Source organism: Neopelma chrysocephalum, unplaced genomic scaffold (genome assembly GCF_003984885.1).
Source record: "Neopelma chrysocephalum unplaced genomic scaffold, ASM398488v2 Primary Assembly neopelma1_201, whole genome shotgun sequence".
Lineage (NCBI taxonomy): Eukaryota > Metazoa > Chordata > Aves > Passeriformes > Pipridae > Neopelma > Neopelma chrysocephalum.
In genome coordinates this window covers 163,950-188,281 of record NW_020897863.1, presented here as the reverse complement: position 1 = coordinate 188,281, position 24,332 = coordinate 163,950, and the positions used below count along the sequence as shown (strand labels likewise).

Below are 24,332 nucleotides of genomic sequence, written 5' to 3'. Positions count from 1 at the left end.
TTTCAGAGCTAATTTGAATTCTAATGTTTCTACATTTTCCTTTTAATATACAAGTCTGTGTCAAGAATAGAATTAAAACCAAATTAAATACCCCACTGCTTTTCATGGGGGACCAAAATGCACCCTGAGGCCAGCAGAGCCCTCTGTGAGCTGGTTCAGTATTCAAATGAACTCTCTGCTGAAGGAAGTGAAATCCAAGGAAGTTCAGGACTTCAGCTGTTCTACTGTGCTCTGTGCAAAGCCACTGTCCTTCATTTCTGTGTCTCAACACTCCTGAAGGGCTCAGCTCCCCTCCTTACACATCCTCACCCCAAACCTTCACTGCATGAGGCCTCTGCCACTGAAACAACTCCAGAATAAATCCAGAGTGGATTCTAATGGTTCACAAACCTCTAACTCGGGTTCATTTTAAATCTCATAGCAAACTCCTCATGAATGTTGGGTTTTTGTAGTCCAAGGGGTGCCAGCCTGCAGGCAGCTGGAGAAAGAACTGGGACACTGGGACTCCCAGCCCTAAATTAAGGCTTTGCTCTTGCTGCACAGAACCACCTGTGTCACAGCCACACTCTGAGGAGGTTTATCCTCTCCAGGGAACTGTGGGAAAGCCAGCCAGGCAGAGACAAGGTTTTTTAGGCAAGCAGCAGGAAGTTCAAACCATTCTTCCCACAGGAGGGCAGTGCAGGGCCAGCCACAGTCCAAGAACCCCGTGCAAAGCCTACCAGGGGGGAGCTGGAAGGGCACAGGAATCCCATCGTGGACTGAGGATCCTTCTGGTCGGAGCATTTTAGTGTTGAGAGAGTCCAGGACATTTAGTTCCATGCTCTTAAGGAAGCTAGTGCTTTTGTTCTCAAAGATGACAGACACAGTCACTTGACTGTCGTTCTGGAGGTTTCCTTGGATGTCATAGGTCTGCAAATGAAGGGAAAAGTGTCACAGGAAAGGTTCAGAGACTCCAAGGAGCAGAACACAGCACCAGGGTAAAACAAGGCTCAAAAGGAGCTAATGAACACACACTGGTGACGAGGTTTGTGGTGGGAAAATATCAACTTAAAAACTAAAGTGGGACACCCAAAGGGATGGAAATTGTTATAGTTCTGCCTCCTGGGATTTAAACAGTTCCTCAGCTACGTGATGCCCACCTGAAGTCACCACACCATCCCCAGGGTACCCCCTCTGTTCTTAGGGAACACAAAGAGGAGACATCTGGAACAAAACTCACCATTTTAATGTATGGATTTTCAGCAAGAAGGCGGTAACTGGACATGGGCTGAAAAACAAGAGAGAAAAATCAGTGTCCCAGTGTAAGTAACTTCTCTGCAAAGGGGCTCCCTCTCCCTCCTCCCCAGCAGCCCAGCTCTGCTGGTGCCCTGTGCCAGGGCACAGCTACTCACTGGTAGTGGCTCATCCTCTAGTGTTCCATTCTGCACTGACTCCGGGGGCTCCTCCTCACTGTGGTGACTCTTCTTTTTGGATTTCTTTTTATCCTTGGATTTCTCCTCTTTCTCTTTCTTGTGCTTTTTCTTCTTATGCTTGGAGGATTTCTGCTGAGAAGAACAAGAAATTGCAACAAGCCCTTAAAAGCCCCCTTGGTCTCTAGCCATGACCCCCTGGCCCCTGTCCCTCACTCCCAAGGCCACTCTCACTCTCCACTTTCTGGACTGAGCAAAGTTTTCCTTCACTGCAGAACCCAAAACAAAGCTCCCATTCCTTAAATCCAGGGCTGAGTCCCAGAAAACCCTTGCTCCCCACTGGGATGGTAATACCTTATCCCAAAGCAGCCTGGGAGCAGCACAAGGCCAAACCTCTCCAACTGCTTGGAAGCTCAGCTTTAACTGTGACCCGTTCCTTGGCTCAAGGAACAACCAAACCTCTCAGGGTTTAGGGCTGCTCAAGGATGCAACATTTGCAGGTGATCATCACACTGAAGAGATGGAGTTGGCAACTCCTGTGTGCTGCTTTTTAAGGAATTTGAGACAGCAGGAGAATGTGGCTAAAGGGTGACAGCAACTTCATAGGATCAGAGAAGCAGTGAAGCTGGAAAAGACCTTTAAGAGCATCGAGCCCAACCATCAACCAGCGCCACCACCATGGTCACCACTAACCCATGGCCCCAAGTGCCACATCCACGTTTTTTGAACACTCCAGGGATGGTGACTCCACCCTTGGCAGCCTGTGCCAGTGCTTTACAACCCCTTCTGTGAAGAAATGTTTCCTAATATCTAATCTAAACCTCCCCTGGTGCAATTTGAGGCCATTTCCTCTTGACTTAAACCACTTACCTTTCCTTCATCCTCCTCCTCCTCCTCATCCCGCTCTTCCCTTTCTTCCTTTTTGACCTCCTGAGGTTCAGCCACCACAGCAGCTCCCAGTGCAGGCTCGCTCTGAGGAGATGAGCAGAGGGACTGTGACACTGTGCAGCTCAAACAATCCAATCTCACACCAAAAGAGGTCCCAGCAGTGACACTCACCCCCAACTGTTATTTCAAACACGACATTAGGCTCACATGGGACCAAGCACTTCAATTTATGCCTCTGAAACCCAGCAAATATGATCACCTGAGGACACTATGAAAGAGGTTTCTTCCAAGGAATCCATCCCCTTCTATTCCCTGTTTCACCCTCTACAATCTCACATCAAAATTCATGAGATTTTCTCTTTCACACCCTGTCTCTCATGTCTATTAATGTTGCTCATGTCTAGCTCACACTGGGAAATAAAACCATACAACTATACAATATTAAACCCCACCAGCAATATTAAAGTTGACCAAGCCTGTACCTGCATCTGTATTTCTATTTTTATCCCTTGATCTGCACAGCAGAACAAGCCTGAAACCTCCCACTGCACTGTCTGTGAGCTGGGGCCACACAGTCTCACTGCTCCCCAGCAACAAGCTGAGGAGATGGAGCTGATTCCCCTCTGTGCTGCAGGATGACACAGCACAGCTCAGACACCAGCACAAGGAAAGCTTCCTGGGAGGGGTAGGATGTGGGACAGGGGTTACCTGTGCCTGGGGTGCAGGAGCAGGTGCTGGAGCAGTGGAGAGCCAGAAATCCAAGTCTTCCCCCTGAATTTCATGAGAAAAAAAATTATAGTTGTTTTGGTACCATTCTTAAAACAAACAAACAAATAACTCCCTCCAAAAACAACAAAGAAAACCAAGCCAAAAGTACCCAGGGCTGGAGTCCCTCTGCTGTGAGGAAAGGCTGAGATAGCTGGGGGGGTTCACCTGGAGAAGAGAAGTCTCCAGGGAGACCTCAGAGTCCCTTCCAGGGCCTAAAGGGGCTCCAGGAGAGCTGGAGAGGGACTGGGGACAAGGGATGGAGGGACAGGACAAGGGGAATGGCTTCCCAGTGCCAGAGGGCAGGGTTAGATGGGATATTGGGAAGGAATTGTTGGCTGGGAGGGTGGGGAGGCCCTGGCACAGGTTGCCTAGAGAAGCTGTGGCTGCCCCTGGATCCCTGGAAGTGTCCAAGGCCAGGTTGGACGGGGCTTGGAGCCACCTGAGCTGGTGGAAGGTGTCCCTGACCATGGCAGGGGGTGGCACTGGATGGGCTTTAAGGTCCTTCCAGCCCAAACCAGTGTTTCATTCCATGACTCTGAACAATTAAATTAAAACCCTAATTCTTCATGGAAATGCAGCACTCCAGAGCTCCTCATGCACAGATGCTGCAACACATTCAGGAGCAAACAGTTCAAGAAGCTTCACTTCAGCCTTTGAGCACCTCCAAACCCAGGTGACAGTGACTGGCCAGAACCCTGCCCCTCATCTGCAGGCCTCCCAAGAACACTGGGTGCACACAGGGAAGTGCAGCTCTGCAGGGTGCCTAAGGAGGAGGCTGCAAGTCTGAGAGATCCTGCAGTAAATGGGAGGCAGGATGCAGAACAAACCTGAGTCCCAGCTATTTTTCTAGGGATTTCCCCTTTTCAAGAACACACAAAATGCCAGAAAACTCAGCTTCCAGCCCTGCTGTGTAGGCTGCAGTGAAGCTGAATTTTGCTGGCTTAGGAAATGTTAATTAACAGAAATCTTTAAATACCTGTTGTTATGGCTGTGAAAATTTAAGGAAATAAAAGGTTGAAGGCATTCAGCTGTTTGAACTGTCAAATGTGGCTGTTCCTAAGCAACAAACTGAACACAGCAATAACAAACAGCAAGTCTTGGAGAATTACCTTTTTTTCTTCTTCTTCTTCCTCCTCCTCTACCACCTTTTTCTCCTTCTCTTTCTTCTTTCCTTTGTCTCTCTCTTTTTCTTTGTGTTTCTTTTCCTTCTTTTTGGGTTTCTTGCTCTTCTTCTCTACCAGGGCAGCTTCTGAGTCCGGTGACTTCAGGGTCTCGACGTTCCTGTGTCTCTGCACTGGCAGCTTCTCACTGTCTGCCAAGGGTCTGGAGAAGAGAGAGCCCATCACCCTGGGGCAGACATCCTCCCCCAGCCCACATCATCTGCTGGGGGTCCAGGACAAGGTGTGCTTTGTTTTTAAAGAGCTGGGCCCCGTAAAAAATCTGAAATCAGCACATACTTCTGCACCTGAAGTTTATTTATGCAACTGCAGACACTGCCCTGGAGGATTAGAAGTTGAAGAAAACAATTTGAAGGGGACTGAGAGCCAAGGTCTTGCTGTTTAACTCTTACAAGTGCTAATTACAGACCTGCAGGCTGTACAACACATTGGGTGTTATCCTCTATTTCCATGGAATCCCTCTCCAAGGAAGAGCAAAGATGTGAAACAGCATTTCCACCAGGGTGGAAATCCGAGCAGTGGGATGTCAGCACAGCTCAAACAGCCCTTGAAGGGTGTGGCTTTTGTTGTTCTTGATGAGTAGATTCCTCCAACTGGGAGTTATTCTGAATGATTTTTATTTTGGAAGTTTACACTCTGAATTTGTACCCTACTATCACATTTTAAAAGTTAAGTTATATTTAATTTCAGACACCTGTTTCCAAAATAGTACAGTAGTACAGTTATGCTACAAATAGTAGTTCACATTTACACTGTATCCCAAAATCATTAGTTGGGAAAAAAACACCACAGAAATTTCTCTTGTTCTTGTCAAACATTTCCAGAAATCAGCAAGAATTTCACAGTTTGCCTCTTTTGCTATTTCTCAGCTTTCATTTAATGTTAATTTTCATGTTTGCACAGCAAACACCAGCTCAGGAAGATTTCTAATGGCTTCAAATACCATAATTTTTTGGCCTACATTGCACGAAGGACCAGACCCAATTAATTTTTCACTTTCCAAGGGCAAGAAGGGCCCCACCTGTGTGAGCAGCCAAGAGGCCTCATCCTTCAGCTGCATCACACACACCTCTACAGGAACAGGGCTGGTGCTGAGAGCCAGGGACAAAACACACTCACACAAACGTGAGGGTCACTGATTCCAGTAGTTCCACCACCCTTCAAGGATTTACAGTGTCCACCAAAATCAACCAACCTGGCAAAGGTCAACACTTACAAGATGTTCTTACCTGGAAGGCTTCCCTGAAACCAGACTGCGTGTGAGCGAGACAGACAGAGCAGTGCAAGCAGAGAGAGAGAGAGAGGACAGAGACATGAGAACCATGAGAGGAGAGCAGAGCCACCATGGGCAGGGATGGATGGAACAGGGCAACAGTCCAGAGATGCCTCCTGAGCACAGCACCCAGCCCCTGCTCTGTGCCCTGCACTGGGGAGGCTCCTCATGCAAACACAGGGGCTGTAGTCAAAAACTGAGTTCCTTTTATACACTGGCACCTGCAGACCCAGAGGAATGATGGGCTCAGGAAAAAAGGAAGTTTTCCAGAAACAGTTCCTTCCTTTCTTTGCAAGGTGGTGAGGGGCCAAAGCTCTACAAACTGGGGAACTGCAGAGAAGGGCACAGACTTCCAAGGGGTAGAGAGATACTACACACCCCTCCAGGGGCCTGCAGAGACTTCCAAACTTTACAGGAGGCATCCCTGGACCATAAAACAATTATTTTTAGCATGATGATTTTGTAAAACAGCAACTAAAGAAACAACCAATCTCCATGTGCAGCACTGAACAGCCCAGAGCTAATGTGGATGCAGGGATTTGGGATGCTGGCACTGGGACAGCTCCAGCAGCTGAGTGGGGACCAGCCTGGGCACAGTTCTGACAGTTCACTCAGTCAGGGCAGAACATTTTTCAACAGTGGGACCACACTGAACACCCCCAGGGCAGAGGGGTGGGACAGACACGGTGTAACTGGGCAGTGACCACAACACAGGGCACAGGGCTCCCATGGACACAGAGCCTCTGAGGGACAGACGGACACAGGGCACACTCAGGGCCAACACAGGTCACAGCAGAGACACAGTGGGACACCAAAAGCTGAGAGGAACTCACACCTGATCCAGTGACACTGCCTGTGCTTCCAGACTCCTTTCAGTCACACTGAAGGACTCCCTTGTCCCTCCCAGCCCCTCCCTGACCCAGCAGCTGAGCTTTCATCACCCATGTTGCAGTGGGGGCCCAGGCTGGTTGATCACCTGAGGTTTCACCCAAGCCATGGTGAGAGACTTGAGCCTTTTCCCCTCTGCACTGAGGTCCCCATGTCTGCTCAGCCCAGCCCTGCCCTCCTGTGTTCTCATTAGCAACTCATTAATTCCCACACAAACTGTCACTTACTTATCCAGATCTATATCAAGTGCTTTATAGGGATCGTTGGGATCCTTGTCATCTTCATCACTGGGCAAAGCATTCTGCAGGAGAGAGAAAGAGACCATCACTGAGGAAGCAACTCCCAAACTAAAGCTCTACATCACCCAAATTAAATGTTTCTGAGCCTGTTAACCCTGGCCCAGGCCAGCTGCAGTCAGGCACTTATGGGAACAATGCTCTTCAATGCAGCATCAAGTTACAAGATTAATTTAGAACAGAAAACCCTTCTTCATAAACTGCAGCATTTGAACGGCTGCTGCTTGGTTCTGATTAAAGGAAATTTTAGGAACAAACAGAGATGACATCATTAGCATGTGCAATTAATTACCATCAGCTGCAAAGCTGCTGACTAGACAGCAAGTTACTGTCAAAGTGAAGCAGCAGAGCATAATTAATGCTATTTGGACAGCACTACTTTTAGGGCAGGGATGCACATTGTTTGTTTTGTTGGTTGGTTTTGATTTTTTTAATAGCTTCAGGGGATACTTTTTGTCTTTCTTGTGCACAAAAACTGACAAAAATCATTCCTCCCCCTGAAAAGAGCAGCCTGGGACCATCTCAGTCATTCCCGAAACAGCTCTGCCAGGAATCAGAGGTCTGGGAATGCAGAACTGTGGACTGGCTGGCAGTTCTGGGGGCAGAATGTCTGAGGAGCAGCACAGAAATGCAGCCCAGCCCCAGGCCCAGCACTGACCTCAGGCATCTCCTCGGTGATGATGTCCACGTGGTGGGCGGGCGCGATGTCCTCCTCGCTCTCCGTGTGCAGGGAGTTGTGCCGATGGTGTTTCCCTCTCTTCTCCTTCTTCTGCTTTTTCTTCTTCTTGTCTTTCTCCAGTTTCTGTTTGTGTCTCCTCTCTTCTTCCAGCTTCACGTACTGGTCAGACATGGGCATTCCTGGGGGGGCAGCCGAGCTGCTCTCAGGCCACAGTGCCCATGGACTGAGCCCTGGGGCAGGATGGCAGGAGGGATCCTGCTCCCAGCTCCTCACATTCCCTGTGCTCCCACATCCCCTCACCCAGCTGCCCTCTCACACTGCAGCTCTCCAAACCAGGGCAGAGCTCACTTCTGCTCCCTGGCTCTTGTCCACATTAACTGCATTACAAACAACACCTAAACATGGATTCTTTGGGCAGAATTGGTGCCACTGCTGTGCCAATACTGACATCTTCCCACACTTCAGGAAAAATATTTGATATTTAATATTGATATTAAATATATGCACTTAGAACTCATCCCTTGCAATGGACTGCACTTTATCAGCAGCTTTTCAGCTGAAAACCACTCATTAGATACACAGATGCCTTTTGATATTTGAATATAGGTATTAAAACAGTGTCTCTACCATCAGACTCCACTTAAAGTCTCCTGATCACCTCCATCATTTACATGACCACTGCTAAGACATTGTTAAGGTGACTGTTCCCCCACATTTACAAGTTACAGCCTTGGCTGCACAATATCCTTTATCACAGCTATTTCTAATATTATCTCAAAAGGAACTTGACTGCAAAGTACTATTTTCAAATGTAAATTAAGGAGATATATTTAAGAGTCTAATCAAAGTGTGTTCCTTACCCTTCAGAACCTCAGGAGGAACTCCTAAGAAGGAATTACGACTTTTGCTTAACTGAAATTTCTGTAATTAATTTTCCAGATTAGCTGTGCTTACCTGGAACTTTTAATGGGACAGAAAGGTCAATCTGGACCACAGGAATATGTTCCACCCCTGGAGTGTCTTGGTATCGCTGGGAAAACAGAGACTTGTTACATTCTGAGCACTGCAAGTACAAATCTCTGTAAGCAGACATTACAAAACATCAAGCAGTTCAATCCCTTAAGTGAACATTTTAAAGGACAGGGATGGAACAGCTTGTTACTAATCCTGTGTGGCAGCAGAGTATGTTTTAAAGCCAGCTGATAATTATTACAAAAGACCCTTCTCTTGCTACAGTTTTTTAACCCCACTACTGCCCTGAAGGTTTGCTGCAACTCCCTGAAGAATTCTCGGTTTGTGTTTTATCACTAATAACCTGCCACTTCAGAAGATCAACCTGGAGATTTGAGTTGAGGCAAAGGGGGGAGCCCTTGAACATCCAGGGAATGGAGCAGGTTCCTTCCCTGGAAAAGGTGTTAAGAGACCACAACAACTTTCTGATCCACAGAACACGTGGAGCATGTTCAAGGTTCACCTCTGGGTGAGGTGCCTGGTGATGTGAACCCTGGATCCCCCAGAGGGACAAACTGCACAGACACTTCCAGAGCAGTGGCTGCTCTCGGGATATCAGGGCACTCCTGAGATTCTCCACACAAACAGGACTTGTAAAACTACTTGTAGGCAGCCCCTGCAGTGCACACACCATAAAGGGGGCAGTGTCCCAGAGGAAGCTGCAGCTCTGACGTTCAGGGAGCCTTCCCACAGTGACATGAGAGGCCAGGGAGATACTGTAATTCAGACTCACCTTCTGTGGGGAAGGAGAGCTTTTAATATAAAATGGGTTGTTTGCCTGTTCTTGTTTCCGGGCTTCCCGACGCTACAAACGAGAGAGGATTTGCAGTTAAAATGTTTGTTTGTAAGGAAAGAGAGAAAAGGCATCAAAGTGCAAGACATAATCTCCCCGAATTTCTGGAACAATATACATAACTACTTGTGAAAAGAGCAGAGCAGCTGGTGTGTGACAAAACAGTTCTGAGTTACAGAACCAGGACAGAACTACAGGTACCATTACTAACTCCCAACCCTGGAAGTGTCCATGGCCAGGACAGACAGGGATTGGAGCAGAGTGGGATAGTGGAAGGTGTCCCTGCCCATGGCAGGGCGTGGAACTAAATGATATTTAAGGTCCCTTCCAACCCAAACCATTCCATGATTCTATGATTCTATAACTAATATTCCTTAGAACACCCTTCTCTGTTTTTTAGTTATAGACTAGAGGTGGTAACTTCCCAAAGACCACATTTTGATGGCAATTCAAATGTTTGCTTTTATACCCATAAAGACAGTAAGAAGTGAACATTCTTATCAACAAGTTCTCTCTGTGACACCAGAAAGTTCAGAGGCAGGAAAGGTGGGATCACTGCTGAGAAGAGACATGTCACAGTAGCTCACAGAAGCTGCTGAGGCCCACAAGCATCAGTTCAGATCAAACCATCAGCTTCCCTGAGCTGCACAGAGCACAACAGCTCCCTGGCTATCTGGAGACTCCCCAACAGCTCCAACTGCTTCAGCAGCACTCACTTTACCACTGAACTATGTAAGGAAAAGCATTTTAACATTCACTCACTCTGGCCAGTTCCTCTTCGTCTATCTCAGGCTGTCTATGTCTGGAATGCCTTTGTTCCTCTTCATGAAAGATTGTTTTGGGCTTTTCATCCTCAGACTCGCTGTCTGAGGGAGGTTCATTGATCCAGGCATCGAGGTCCAGGCTGGGGAGAATTGCAGTGAACAAACAGCTTGACTCAGTACCCCTGAGTACTTCAGTGTCTCATCACACACTTTGCTTTATCATTTAAGAGTTTAAAAGTTTAAATAAGGCTTTAGGAGAGAGAAGGAACCTTACCCCTCTGGAACAGGTACTTTCTTCTGTGCTTTAGGAGCCACAGGGTTCAGCTCACCAGCAAACAGGGCTATCACCTCCTCAGCTACAGGAACTTCTTTTGCTTGTAGCTTCTGAATGTATTTTATCAGCTGCAAGATGCAAGAAGCCTAAAAACAAATGCAGAAGTAATTTCAGGAGTAATATTAACCAACTGAACCAAACAAATCAACTGCAGTGGAAGCCAGCAGAAGGTATGTGTTCTACTCCACGAAGGGAATTAAGAGAAGCAGCATAAACTGTGGGCTTGGAGCAAATGTAAAAATTCCACATTAACCCTCCCTTCTAGCTGGGTCCTTTTTGTGTCCTTATGTGCCTGAAAAATTTTCAAATCAAATTGTTCTGAGTGAAGTTCTTGCAGCCTTCAGAGATGGCATCAAACTGCAATGAGATGTGGGCTTTGTCCTTGATAACAGCTGTGGGCCACAGAAAACCACAACACACTCCAAGACAAATGAGAGCCTTTCCATGAGAAATCCCAAAGCAATTTTGTTGCCTCACCCTCTCCTGCACCTCCAGGTCTGCACTCTGGACAAACTGAGGCAGGCGCTCGATCATCAGCTGGGTGATTTCCTGAGCTGCCTCCTTGTCCCCAGCCTGCTCCTTCTGCTGCAGGATGGATGCATAGAGCTTCACCATGTTCTGCACGTACACTGCCTGGATGTGGCCGGGCAGAGTTGTCACTTTGGGCCTCAGCATTGCTTCCAAGGTCTGGTTGGCTTCCTCCAGGTGTCTGTAAGCAGAGAGTGCCCCAAAAATAAACCCCAGCAGGCAGCGCTCAGCTCGTGAAGGTCACGTATTGCTCACACAGGAGAACAGATCACAGCACTTGTTTGAACAAATCTCATGCTCCTACTCAGAATTGTCTCCTCACAGCTAAATGGAACATGCACAAAAAAGTTACTGGACTATTACAAACTGAAAAATCAAATTCTTTCAAAATAAAAATGTGATCAAACTGAAAAAGGAGAGTATGTTCTCTTCCTTCTTAATCAACAGTTTTCTTTCCACAACTTTTTTAATTAAAGGTCTGATCTGGACCAGTGTTCCTTAAATATCACATCTACTGTGTGAATTTAAACTGGAGCCACTGTTCAGAATGACAATTAAAAGAAGAAACACCAAACCAGGAGACTATAGTATACAGTTAGTTCAATTTACCAAACTGAAAGCTGGGTAAGCAGGGGTATCTGCACACACAACCAAGACACAAAAACATCTACAAAAGCTAAAAGACAATGTTGGTACAAGAATATTGAAAACTGTGCTACTGTGGGTACTGAGAAACTCTGAGCAAAAAGGAAGACAATTTCTAATTCCCAGGAAGACTGGGTTCTGCAAAAACCTTTCAACAAAGGCAAAACAGGGAACAGAGGAAGAACTAATTCAAACATGGTGATTGGACGTGTGCCCTAAGATACAAATGATTAAGGAGTTAATGATTATGGAGTTCTTTCAATGTCTTCTTAAGATCTAGCAGCTTCTACCCACAACATTATAAAACTATTAGAGAGTGTCCACGGAGGGCTAAGAAGATGGGGAAGGGTCTGGAGGGGAAGGGTCTGAGGAGCAGCTGAGGGCACTGGGCTGGTTCAGCTGGAGCAGAGGAGACTGAGGGGAGACTCCTCGGGGGCTGCAGCTCCTTCCGAGGGGAGGCGGAGGGGCAGGCGCTGAGCTCTGCTCTGGGACCAGGGACAGGAGCCAGGGAAGGGCTGGAGCTGTGCCAGGGGGGTTGGGATGGATCTCAGGGAAAGGTTCTTCCCCCAGAGGGTGCTGGGGCACTGCCCAGGCTCCCCAGGGCAGTGGGCACGGCCCCAAGGCTGCCAGAGCTCCAGGAGCGTTTGGACAACGCTCTGAGGGACAGGGTGGGATTGTTGGGGTGTCCTGTGCAGGGCCAGGAGTTGGACTCAGTGATCCCTGAGACCCTTCCAAGTTGGGATACTTTGTGATTCACTACTATGGCTTCTTGCATGGGCAGGACTATGGAGAAGAAAAACGACCAGATACTCAAAATGCCTGAGCTAGAAAGAGCTGAGGAATCCATGGGGTGAGGGAGCAGGAAAGTAGCATCGTTTTGACAGCATTCAGGTGCAAAGCCTGACCCATCCTGCTCTCCAAACCACATTTCAGTGCCCAAAACCCCAGCACTCACTCGGAGAACTCTCCGCAGATCCAGGCGGCCGCGTAGAGCACCTCGCAGATGCCGTTGCGCTGGGTGTTGCTGGCCAGCAGGTGGGCGTTGTCCAGCAGCGTGGCCATCTGGGACACGGCGAACTTGCGGATGGCCTTCACCCGGATGGCCACGTCCAGCATCTGCGCCGCGATGAGGTGCCCGTGCCTCGTGCCCTCCAGGCGGGTCAGCTCCACCAGGATGCTGATGTACCTGCGGGCAGGGCACAGGGGGATCAGTGCACGGTCCCATCACCCGTGCGAGGAGCCGCGGCCGGCGGGCGGGAGCACTGACCACTCGAAGTTGGTGATGTACTGGTAGTTGGACTGGCTGCAGATGTCGATGATCTTGGTCAGCAGCTCGTCCCGGTACGTCGTCCCTTCGGCTTTGTCCACGTGGATCATCAGCTTCTTCACGATCTCCATCAAGTTCTTCTTCGATACCTGGGAAGGAGCGGAAGGGTTGAACCACAGCTGAGCCCTCTGCCACAATGCCAAGTCCTTCTAACTCCAGCAAAGCTCTTGGCTGGGCCCATGTCATCTGCTAACAAGACATCAGAACCACCTCTCTAGGTCCAAGCTTTGGTCACAATCCAAAAAAGAACTTGTTTGTGTCTTTATGTAATATTATTATTAAAGTAATTATAACAATCATTCTATGTAATGTTGTTATTAAAGCAGAGCCAGCCCAAGTGCCCAAGGCTGTGCTGTGGGAGAGCTGAGGATCAGAATTACTCACAGCAACACAGAAACCCAGCAGGAAATTCATCTGCTACTGCGGGATGAGCAAATTTAAGAGTTTAAAACTCTTTTGCTTCTAAAGGAAACAAATTTAAGAGTCGTTGACATCCAGTGGAATTCTAGCATTTCAAAATGGGTGATTTCCAAAGTGAGAAACTCCTTCCAGTCTGAACCAAGGTTTTCAAAGCTCTCTCACACTGTGCCAGGTGTTTTACTTGTTGTAAGTGCCAGAAAAGACAAGGGAGTTGTCATCATAAGTCAAGGAGGGCAGAGGGCAGAGAAAGTTGCATGTTTTTCTTAAACATCCCTTTCCTAGTGGGACCCAGGGCCTGGAGAGGAAATCAATGTAGGAACATACCATGCCATAGAGGAGATCTAAAGCTCTGAGCCTGATGGACTCATCTTTGTCATCCAGACACTGCAGAATGAGATCCTTGTGGGACTGAACCGACTTGGGGTGTGTTTTCAGGATTTTGGACATTGCCAACAGTCCCAGGTACTTCACTGTGAAAGACCAAATAAAACTTCTTTCCAAATATAGAAACACTGGTTTGTGCTGAGCATGAAATCTTAAAGCTGGTTTCAGTAGAAGCACTTGGTATTCAGACACTTGAATAAAAATCCATGATGAAGAAAAGCATTTTTGAGAATTGTGCATCACAGATTATAGCCTTTAATTTCATAATTACACATACAGACATGTAATTATAGATACAATCTTCATCATGGGCTTCTTATACACCTCAAGTTTTATCACTGATATTAAAACATGTATTTTATATATAGAAAGTATGGGTTTTGAGAACAGGCATCCTGGGATGAATACAGCTTTAAAAGCACTGAAGGTTGGTGTGTAACAGTCCTGTTCTCAATGAGAAAAAAATCAGATGGCAGCAAAAAGAGTTGCACAAAGGAAAAATTTCCCAGTATTCTTTGTGGTCACTAAAGTAAGTCAACACTCTCCCATTTTACTATTATGCTCCCACTGCTGAGTGCCCCTCACTGCTTTCCAAGCAGCAAGTCTATAAAAAAGGAAATCCCAGAGCGTGGAAAGAACTGGTTTAGATTTACAAGACCACAAAGAGCAGTAATTATTGCTCTCGTTTGTTTTTAAAAAATGAAGTGCTCACCATCAGAAACTATTTCCACATGAACCCCCCCAGTAATTGTTTGGAGCACACCAGGCCCTACAACCCCAGTGAGGTGTTTGCAGAGACAGCCCCAGGGCTTGGGGGCCACGAGCTCCATGAAGACAAGCACCATACTTACAGTTCTGGTCAGAGTCTTCTATCAATATCCTCAACTTCTGAACACACAGCTGGAAAAAAGAAGACCAAGTCATGTTTATTACAAGTCTTGATTAAAATAACTCTTCCCAAAGTTTACTCGTTACACAAAGAAGTGCATTGAGTACCAAGGGTCTCTAGGGTCGAGGGTTTTTTTGCATAAACACATTTCTAATCAGAAGGAACCTGACAGCAGGAGCTGAATAAAGAGTTGGGACAACTCTACATGAGGAGAATCTGCATTTTAGAGCCAAATGAATAAGAGAATTTATACAGGAAATGCTTCAGCATGCAGGATTGCACCTGAGTGAGAGCACTTCAGGGAGCTCCTGCTTTAACACAACCCCCCCTCCCCAGGGCACTTGGGCTCACAGGGCAGACAGAACAACCCCCAAGGCCAGGGTGGTACCTGGATGCTGGCACTGTGGTTGGGCATCCCCGAGGACAGAGAGATCAGCACTGAAACACAGAACACAAACCCCAGTCAGCACTGCTGGGCTCCGAGAGGCTGCAACAACACAGCACCTGAGGGGCCACACCCAGCTCAGCTCACAGGCAAAGGTTTATTTCTTTTATTTATATGTAATATCCAGAGGTATATTTATGTATAATATTTATACAGTTTATTTTGTTACTTGTCTGTTTACTTGGACTTTTGGGGGTCTGGGGGAAGGAGAGAAGGCCATGACACAACTTATAGTTTCATATACTTTAACAATAATAATAATAGGGCAGGAAAAAAAGTGTCAAAAAACCCCTATAAATATGCCAGCAGCTATTGCACAGCTGAGGTTTTAAGTGTGGATTTCCCAATGCAATGAGATGCAGCAATGGATCCTGGAGTTCAATGGGATTGGATTGGAGCTTTAATTAAGCCACTGAGAGACTCAGGGCACAAATCAGGTCCCACTGATGACTCTGTGGGACATTTTAAAGCCCTGGCAGCCCCACAGCAGAAAAGGTGGGGTTACCCTGTTAACTGCTGCTGTCACAGTGTGGCCAAGCCAACCCCAACTCTGCTGAGCACGTCAGCTGGGATCGCTGGGATCCCCCAGGGCTGCACTGCAGGGACAGGGGGGGAGCTGCAGGGACAGGGGGGAGCTGCAGGGACACTGGCATTTCCATAGCTGGCAGGTGCTGCTCTGGTGCTTCCCAGTTTATTTGCTGACTGTGATCCTGACCTCTGAGTCCCTGAGGTGTCCTGGGTGCTGAATTCCCCCAGGATCACCCCCCTGTGTCTCAGTGCAGGCCACCCTCATCCCCAATGGAATTACCCTCCGTGTTGCTGCCCCTGCCATCCTCCCATTGCCCTGAAGGGATGAAGGGATGCACAATGAGGGACAAGCTCACCCTGCCTTCTCTGAGCTGAGCCAGCACCATTATTTTGGCTATGGCCAAACTGGGAGCGTCAGGAACCCTCTACTGCACACTCTGACAGGAGAAGTGCCAAGTCTGAGCTGGAATATTGGGTTATCCTTCCTGCCTCTGGTTCTCCCTCCATCCCAGTTACGGAGCTCACATCCCTTCCCTAGAAACCAAAACTGTAAATCTGTACTCCCAGTTACCTCCTCTAAGACACCAAGTTTTTAAACTGTGAAGTTGCAAAATTAGAAAAAAAAAACCAACTCTGATCCATCATCATGTAAGAAAACTCCAGCAGAGACACCAGCCTCATTTTAATTCTCTTGCTGCTGGTATATTTTGTAGTTGTAGCAACATTTAGGAGCTTGCACACAAATAATCTTGTTGTCTGTGCTTGGTTCCAGCCTTCAGCAAACACGACTCCACAGCAGTGACTGTGCCTCACTGACAAAGGATTTCAGCCCCACAGGGACACAGAGTTTGCCAGGACACTTATTCCAGTTATAAAATACATAAAGTTAAACAGAATAAGGTTTACAGAGGGTGTTAATTGATGACAAAGTTCATCACAGGTTTTTTTGAGGCTACAAGTTTCAGTTCTCACCTGCTATTACTGTGTTCACACATTCATACAAGAGAGACATGGCTGAGGTGCTGAAACAGAAATGAAGTATATTAAATAAGGAATAAACTGGCACATTTGCAAGAGTTGTCAGCAGTATCTTAGAGCAAGTTAACACCTTGAACTTCACAAGAAATTGCCAGTATTCTGTTCCATATCCCTTCAAATAGATGAAATGATTCCCACTTAAAAACTGCTGGGGGGGGAGGAATTTTTAAACTGAATGTTTAAAAAACCAAAATTCTTCCTGGAGAAGCAGCAAGTGAGAGCTGTGACAAGGAATGAGGAAGGAAGCATTACTCAAACTTCAGCACCAGCTACAGAGCACTAAAGCAATCTTGTCCAAAAATCCAATTAAATCCTCTGCCCAAGGTCAAAAATCCATGATAAGGCAGCTGGAGAAGCTCAAGTCTCTCTCCAAGGAGTGAGTCATGGCCCAGCAGCAGAGCCCTGGCTGTGCAGGTACACACTGCTCACCCCTGCAAGTCAGCAACCCATTCCCAAAGTCTGTTTTCCCCAAAACTCAAACTCAAGATGATTTTTGCCAGTTGCACACGCAGCCAGTGCAGCTCTGAGCATTGCAAAGGTCCTCACAAACCCTGAGAGGGAACAGGGAGGCTCCCAAGCCCCGAGGGGGCAGAACCCAGGAGCAAGGTGGGCAAAGGGAAGGGGCAAACAGCTCTGGGGGCAGGATAGCGATGCCCTGAAGGTCACCTGGCACACAGGTGACAGTGCCCTCTGCTCCCTGGGCACTGGGTGGGACATGGCAGTGCTGCTTTGACTCAGTGAGTGCTGTGAGACCCAAAATGACTGGAGACCAAACCAACCAGGACTCAGTCCTCCCAGCTAAAAAAATGAATGTCTAACTGGGGAGCTGGGGAGAGGAAGCAGAGACAGGATTGAAGACATTGTCCATTTTCCTAGTTTTTCTGAGGAATTTAATCTATTTTTGACTGGTGCCAAACTCCTCTGTAGGTATTTGGATGCCAGGAATCCAAGGAGGGTGGGCAGGAATTCTCTGGCTAGAGCTGCTCTCACAGCTACACAGATCTCTGTTCAAAACCTGCTCGTTCCCATCCATCCTTTTGCTCTGTCATGTGAAGAGAAACCTTTTCATTCAACAACTCAGGCATGAGATGACACTTCCTTTCATAACTGGGAGAATACATGTATTCCCTCCAAGGCATCCACTCCCTGATTTCAGTTCAGAATCAGAGCCAGAACAACACCCCAAACCAGCTCTGACAAGGGACAAGGCAAGGAAATATCTTCAATTTTATTTAATCTATATTTAGGACTTATATTGTAAGAACCCTTCCAAAACACATCTGAGCTGCCAAAGGCTTCAGAAAGGACTTTAACATATTCCTTGTCAGGCTGCTTTGGTGGGTAAGGCACTTCCAAAAAGGTCAGGAACCAAATGTGTGAGGTGAACAGGAGAGGCAAATAAACAGCGGAGCCTTTTTTAAGCCAGAGTTTTTATATATTCTCCACAGTCATCTCTGGGTTAAAATGCAGTGAAAGGAAAGCACATTGCTCCAGTTTTCACACATGCTTTGGGGGAATTCATGCTGACAGTCAGACATCCAAACTTTCCTTCAAGGTCTTTTACCTCGCTCAGGTTTTTCAGTCCTGATGTGAGATGAGCTTTTGATATCTGAAGTCAATATATTGAAATCCAGAAAAAGTTGAGAAATGCATCCCCAGCCCAGGTGCTGACCCACCCACCAGGCACCTTCCCAGTCCTAATGAACAAAGCAGGATCTGTCCCACAAACCTGTGGATGAGGTTGGTCAGGGGCTCAATCAGCTTCTTGCCCAGCCTTGGTTCTAACGGAGTAAGAGCACCAAACTATTCAAAGAGAAGTGCAGACAAGAAAGGGATTTAATAACTGCTTTTAAACAGCATCCAAATGTTATGTAAATTGCTGGATTCAATTGCAGCTCACTGTATTTAAACCAAGCTCTATTAACATAGTTTTTCCCTTTGGTTACATTCACAAATATCAGACAATATTCCTGGTTTCTTTTTATTCAGAGTTGATGGTAACCACACCTCCCAGCAAGAAAGCCATTTTCACACCCAAGATGATTTAATGAGAACCCCAATCCCACAAAGAAAAAGCAGAATACTTGCCAGTTTTATAATTTTAATGAGAACCCAATTATTGGTTGATGAAGTCATCAACTTGAAAAAGAGTGGAGCGAGGGACAGGTAGTTTTTGGGATTGCGTCGAGCCAGCTCACAAATCACATTTACTGCAGCAGACTGCACACCTGGGAAAACAGGGAAAAGCAGGAATCTCAGCAGGGCCTTAACTGGACTGGGTGGTGCAAAACCCCCAGGGCAGAAGCAGCTGAAGGTTCAGACCCGTGTGTCCGACGCTTTGGCCTCATTCCCTGCTGAGGCACTGAAGTAAAGACAAGAATGCACAAGCAAACTGAGAAAGGATTTTATTGAATTCTGGCTATTTTCTAATGTATCAGCAAGCTGGGGGTCTGCTTTGGGTCCAGTGTGAGGAAAAGCAGGACACTGCCACATCCCTCCCCTCGGCTGTGGATAGCTGGTTGTGGGACACAACCAACACCATCAATAATCACCCTCCAGAAAGCTTCCAAACACTGCTGCTTCTTTAAAATGTGATATTTAGACTTGTTTAAATACAATACAAAAATAACGATTCCTTAAACAACAATCTGACTGGACAAGTTCACTCCCTTCTCATTGCTCATCCTTTAAATGGACTGTTCTCAGATTGGAACGTTTTAGTCTGGACAGGCTGGGTGTCCCAGCAGAGAGCAGAACTTCTCTCCAATAAAGTCTATCAGGGACTTTTTATCTCTGTTTGCAGGTGAGGGATGTGTGTGTTTTGCTTTCTTTAAAAATATTGTCCCTGGAAGGTGCATTTTCCATGCCCACAATAAATTAGTCCAATATGTGCAATTACATTTCTCCCTCTAAATGCAGACACAAATCAAGTGGAGATCCCAGAAATACATCACACATGGAATTCCTAAAACAAGTGGGGATCCCAGAGCTGCATCACACACAGAGTTCCTGGAACATGTGTGTTGGTGCACTGAGGGAACACCAGCACCTCCCAAAGACTGAGTAAAACTGTGAATACGATACAGGGCAATTGCAAATTTCCTGTGCTGCTGCTGGACTGCAAAGACATTTCTGAGGGGCCCAAACAGCAGTGTGGACTCAGAGTTTAAACTAAAAATAAATTTAAAAATGTACTAACTGATGTAAAATTATTTTAAGTACGTCCATTGCAAGCCAGTAGCTGCAGCTTTGTAAAAGAGCACAGGAAATAACAACAAAACCCTAAACCCTGAGATAACTGAAGTATTTTTAAGTCAAGTTTAGTAAGCAACAAAACAGGAACCATTAAGCTGCTTTGTCCCATTAAGGTTTAATCCACTGATACAGTTTGAGTAGCTCTGGGTTTGAAGAACTGGGTGTTTGAAAGGATGTATTTTTAATATGGCAACATCTGTCAGAACCCTGCTGGGCTCATCTACCCCAAATCAGGTGAATCAGTGCCCAAAAGATGATCACTGCATTTCTCACGTGTCCTCCTCTCCACAAGCTCCACAAGCACACGTGTGGGAGCAGAAGGAATTCCCTAAAATCCACTCACCGGGATCCGGATCTTCAAGTTTCTCTTTAAGGCGAGGAAATGCAGGTCGGAGGGACTCGGGGTACTTGAGGAACACCTTGTACATGATCAGCACTGCCTTCTTCCTGATGTAAGGCTTGGTGTGAGACATCTGCCAAGGAAACAACGCAGGCAGGCTCTGAGAAACTCTGTGCTTCCAGAGCTCCTGCAGGTCCTTCTGCTCACATCACCCCGGAGAACTCTGTGACTCCAAAGTTCTTGCTGGGATGCTCGACTGCTTTTTGAAAACTCAGAGCCAAAGACTGTTGGTCAGCACCAAAACTAACAGATATTTCAAGTTGATCCTCTTGAACTAAGTCTGTAAACGCTCCCCAAAATCCCCACAAGTTAACAGTTTTCACATGTATCAGTTCTAAACTTAACAGGTATTTACCAAATTTGAACAATTTCATATTCTTTTATTACAGGGAAAAGTCATTTCAACCTTATCAACTCACCAGAGTCATGATGTCATTTGCCAAGTCCCTGGCAAGATCTGGAGTAACAAAACAGGACAAGCCAGTCAGTGCAACTCCAGTATCATACTGGTTAGGGCTACTCAGATCCTAAAAAAGGAAAAACAGGCTCAAAAATTTAAGATCACACAGGACGCTGAGAAACAATTTTCTCAGACCAGTTTTATTCACTCAACACAAATGAGGCAGAGCTTCTGCTTCATGGGATTATTTGTATGAACCCCCAATACCTGCTAAAACACAGCCAGCCTGGGCTTTAATAATGGGCACGAGGAACCATAATTAAACAAGAGATGGATGATTCCAACATAAAAACAATTAGAGAGATGGCACCTTGGTGGGATTTTAGGAATGGAAGTAATTTTTTAAACACTCATGACATGAGTGTTAAAGTCCTAAAAAATTGGTATTAAACACTAACCCTGCTAAGACAAAGCCCAACTGTCACCAGCTTGGCTGGGAACAGGCACTGTTGGTGAGTGCTCACCAGCTCAATCTATTAGAGCAATGAGATTATTTCCCTTCCAAGCTGCTGGCAGCACCCACAACTTCCAGCCCACAAAGACATGGCACAAGTCAGGGTGTGGAACAAGTTTCCTTGGACCTATTTGTAGTCAGCATCCTACTTAGTCCTCCATAATCCTTCAGGTCTTTCTAAGCTTCAGACACTGAACATTAATATTTCTCTCTGGGTTTGTTCAGCACAGATTACAAACCCAGATCTCTGACTCCAGAGCGTGCCAGGATCACTCCTGCACTGCAGCTATCAGGGATCTGGAGGGAACTGCACAGAGCATTCCCATCTGGACTGCCAGAATTAAATCCCAGATCCACGTGGACACAGAGGCAGCTCCAGGAGAGCTAAACATAGTCAGGCCTTTGGGGTTCTGTGCCATTTGCATCTCATTTAAAAACCTGCTGCAGGTGGTGGGGAATTAGATTCTGCTTTAAGAATAATGAAATCTGCTGCTAAAGGAGCAAGAAACTGCAATTCATCCTGGCTTTAATGTATTTTGAGAACTGATAAAGCCTTAAAATATAAAGTTGGGGGATCAATGAAACATAAAAAGGCATAAAAAAAAGATGCTTTTAAGAAAAAAACTCAAGCACGAAGTGGAAGAAGTAGTTAAGCAAGTGTCTGAAATTCAGTAAAGTCAAGTCTCCCTAATCAGGAAAATGGAGGGACATTCATATGCAGAACAGAATAGTTTAAGAAATAAAGGCAAAAGCACTAGTTCTTTAGGGAAGATACTGGATAACATCCCACTGATCTTTTTTAAGCAAGTAAAAGACATTTTGGCTCCCTAGATAGAAAAATCTAGGCACAGTTTGTACTGGATCAGTCAAGTTTTAAAGCATTGATACTTAAAAAAAAAAATTGAACCTAAGAGCTTTAAAAACAATTGTGATCTGAGGAGTGGGAAAGTTATGCTGTAAGCCAATAACTCTGAAAAAATGAGGTGATAAAGCTCTGTGAAAATGAATACAACACTTGGGTACACGAATACAGAACTTTACATCTGCACCATTTTTGCCCCCAATTGTACCAAAGAAGCCAAAGTCTGATCTGTTCTACCAGGAGAGAGCAGCCCTCACAAGTAGAAATTTTGTGGAGCTGGTGAGTGCTCCTTTTCCTTCAGGAATGGGGACATTTTTCCTACCCATTACATTCTCCCAAGGGCTGCCTGAGAGACAAGTGAACGTAACAAAGTTCCTGCTGTCACCACTGTCTGTGCTGAACAGACACAGAGATGGAATGAGACAGCACCAGGGAGGCCTGGGGGGCTCCTGAGGGTTTCAGTGATCCCTCAGCCTGTGCAATGAGAGAGACTGGAAATCAAGAACTCTACCTAAACACCTCTACATTCCTAAAAGAGAAATACTTGTACAGATGTAAAAATACCAGCAGGGAGAGAGCGTAAAGCAAAATGAACTGAAGCAAAACATTTACCTTTCGGATCTGGTTAGTTGTCAACATGATGACATCAGTCCCTTCATGAAAGCACTGGGAGGCAGCCAGGTAACCAATGCGCTGGGCAAGGGCAGGAAGGGAAGCACAGCTTTGGTTTAGAGTCTCTTTACACAATGTGTAGGTAAAAAACAACTGGCAGCTTTATAAACAATGTTAAAAATATGAACAATTAGGTTTGTGTAACAGAAAAGGCATGACAGGGTTTTCTAGGAAAGGGGAAAGAATAATCTCAGACAAGTAACATCTCTAGTGATAATACATCTGTTTGAGGGGTAACAAAACCACCTTCACCTTCTCTACAACACACAGGTTCAATGACCACGAAGATGTAGAAATAAGGTAGGACTGTCTACCACATTGACTTTGGCTGTGTTGACTCCTGACTTTCAGGGACTTAAGCCCAATTTGGAAATTATTCCTTAGGAAGCAACATTCCACCCTGTTTGGTGAAAAAGCATGAAACAAATCTTTCCAGAAAAATTATAAAGCTATTGCAAAATAAAACATATCTGCTCCTAGGAACCTCAGGTGGTGTTCACACAGAAATACCCTGTTTTTTTCCACTAAAAGAATCTGACAGTTGTTGTCAAACACCTGGCAAAAGCAGCCTGGAGCAGCAGCCCAAGGATTCCCCACTGACTCGAAGGACACCCAGTCAAGAAGCAGCCTGGCCAGGACAGCTGCAGGGACAGAGAACTCACCTTGAATGTAAACTTGGATGCACTCATGACTTCAATGATGTTGAAAGCAGCCCAGCTGATGTCATAGCCCAGCATCTGTAACTGTGAGCAGAGGAACCAAGAGAACAAACTTCTGAAACCAGAGACTCGAGGAAACAGGTCAAGATACCTCTCAAAACTGGAGATGTAACAAGAGACTGAAAATAATACTACATGACATCTCCAGCTTATGAGTAATATTACATTCTACAGCATTCACAGGAAAGGAAAGACATCTCAAAGTTCCACCAGAAACAAGTTTTAAATAGTCTGCATTAATTTCAGACAACAGAGGTTGTGGCTGTCCCATCCCTGGAAGTGTCCAAGGCCAGGCTGGACAGGGCTTGGAGCAACCTGGGCTGGTGGAAGGATGGTGGAAGGTGTCCCTGCCCATGGCAGGGGGTGGCACTGGATGGGCTTTAAGGTCCCTTCCAACCCAAACCAGCTTGTGATTCTATGATATACAGTTATATAAGCATTGGTGTGAAGGGTTTGCTTTCTGGATTTTTTTTTAATAAAAACCAGAACATAACTCTTTACCATCATTTCTGTCTCCTCCATGTCAAAGGACCGAGCAAGGAGAAACAAAACCAGTTTCAAGTGCTCATGGCACCATGTGATAAGAAACAACCCAGTCTAAAACAACCTTTTTTTAGAATTGTTTTAATTTTAAATCAGGTTTGCTCCCTGATCCATCACAGGAAAATCCAATTGTACCAAACAGAACAGAACATGCAGTCTCTGACATCAGACCTGTGGAGTGCTGTCCCTGCACTGACAGCCTGAGGAGGGAGAGCAGGCCCTGGCACCCCAGCCTGGCTGCAGGGCAGCAGGGCAGCACAACCCCACTGCCCTCCCCTGGGTGCCAGCAGGGCAGCAGGGCAGCACAACCCCACTGCCCTCCCCTGGGTGCCAGCAGGGCAGCACAAACCCAATGCCCTCCCCTGGGTGCCAGCAGGGCAGCACAAACCCAATGCCCTCCCCTGGGTGCCAGCAGGGCAGCACAAACCCACTGCCCTCCCCTGGGTGCCAGCAGGGCAGCACAAACCCACTGCTCTCCCCTG

At 46.4% G+C, this 24,332-nt stretch overlaps 1 protein-coding gene across 1 annotated transcript in view; it reads right to left on the bottom strand.

Annotated features, from left to right (window-relative positions):
- The window catches only part of AP3D1 (adaptor related protein complex 3 subunit delta 1), a 41,005-nt gene that overhangs the window by 3,354 nt on the left and 13,319 nt on the right, over positions 1-24,332 (bottom strand). Inside the window, exons 3-27 of the mRNA XM_027703078.1 lie at positions 23,251-23,331; positions 22,529-22,609; positions 20,560-20,667; positions 20,084-20,213; positions 18,574-18,713; positions 18,215-18,288; positions 16,420-16,469; positions 14,863-14,912; positions 14,437-14,485; positions 13,526-13,671; positions 12,722-12,870; positions 12,410-12,640; positions 10,759-10,990; positions 10,222-10,367; positions 9,946-10,087; positions 9,124-9,195; positions 8,334-8,409; positions 7,359-7,558; positions 6,632-6,705; positions 4,175-4,388; positions 3,006-3,068; positions 2,280-2,381; positions 1,392-1,541; positions 1,220-1,267; positions 720-909 (exon numbers count right to left, since the gene is read on the bottom strand). Coding sequence (XP_027558879.1) covers positions 720-909; positions 1,220-1,267; positions 1,392-1,541; positions 2,280-2,381; positions 3,006-3,068; positions 4,175-4,388; positions 6,632-6,705; positions 7,359-7,558; positions 8,334-8,409; positions 9,124-9,195; positions 9,946-10,087; positions 10,222-10,367; positions 10,759-10,990; positions 12,410-12,640; positions 12,722-12,870; positions 13,526-13,671; positions 14,437-14,485; positions 14,863-14,912; positions 16,420-16,469; positions 18,215-18,288; positions 18,574-18,713; positions 20,084-20,213; positions 20,560-20,667; positions 22,529-22,609; positions 23,251-23,331 — 2,998 coding nt within the window. The remainder of the gene's footprint in view (positions 1-719; positions 910-1,219; positions 1,268-1,391; positions 1,542-2,279; positions 2,382-3,005; positions 3,069-4,174; positions 4,389-6,631; positions 6,706-7,358; positions 7,559-8,333; positions 8,410-9,123; positions 9,196-9,945; positions 10,088-10,221; positions 10,368-10,758; positions 10,991-12,409; positions 12,641-12,721; positions 12,871-13,525; positions 13,672-14,436; positions 14,486-14,862; positions 14,913-16,419; positions 16,470-18,214; positions 18,289-18,573; positions 18,714-20,083; positions 20,214-20,559; positions 20,668-22,528; positions 22,610-23,250; positions 23,332-24,332) is intronic.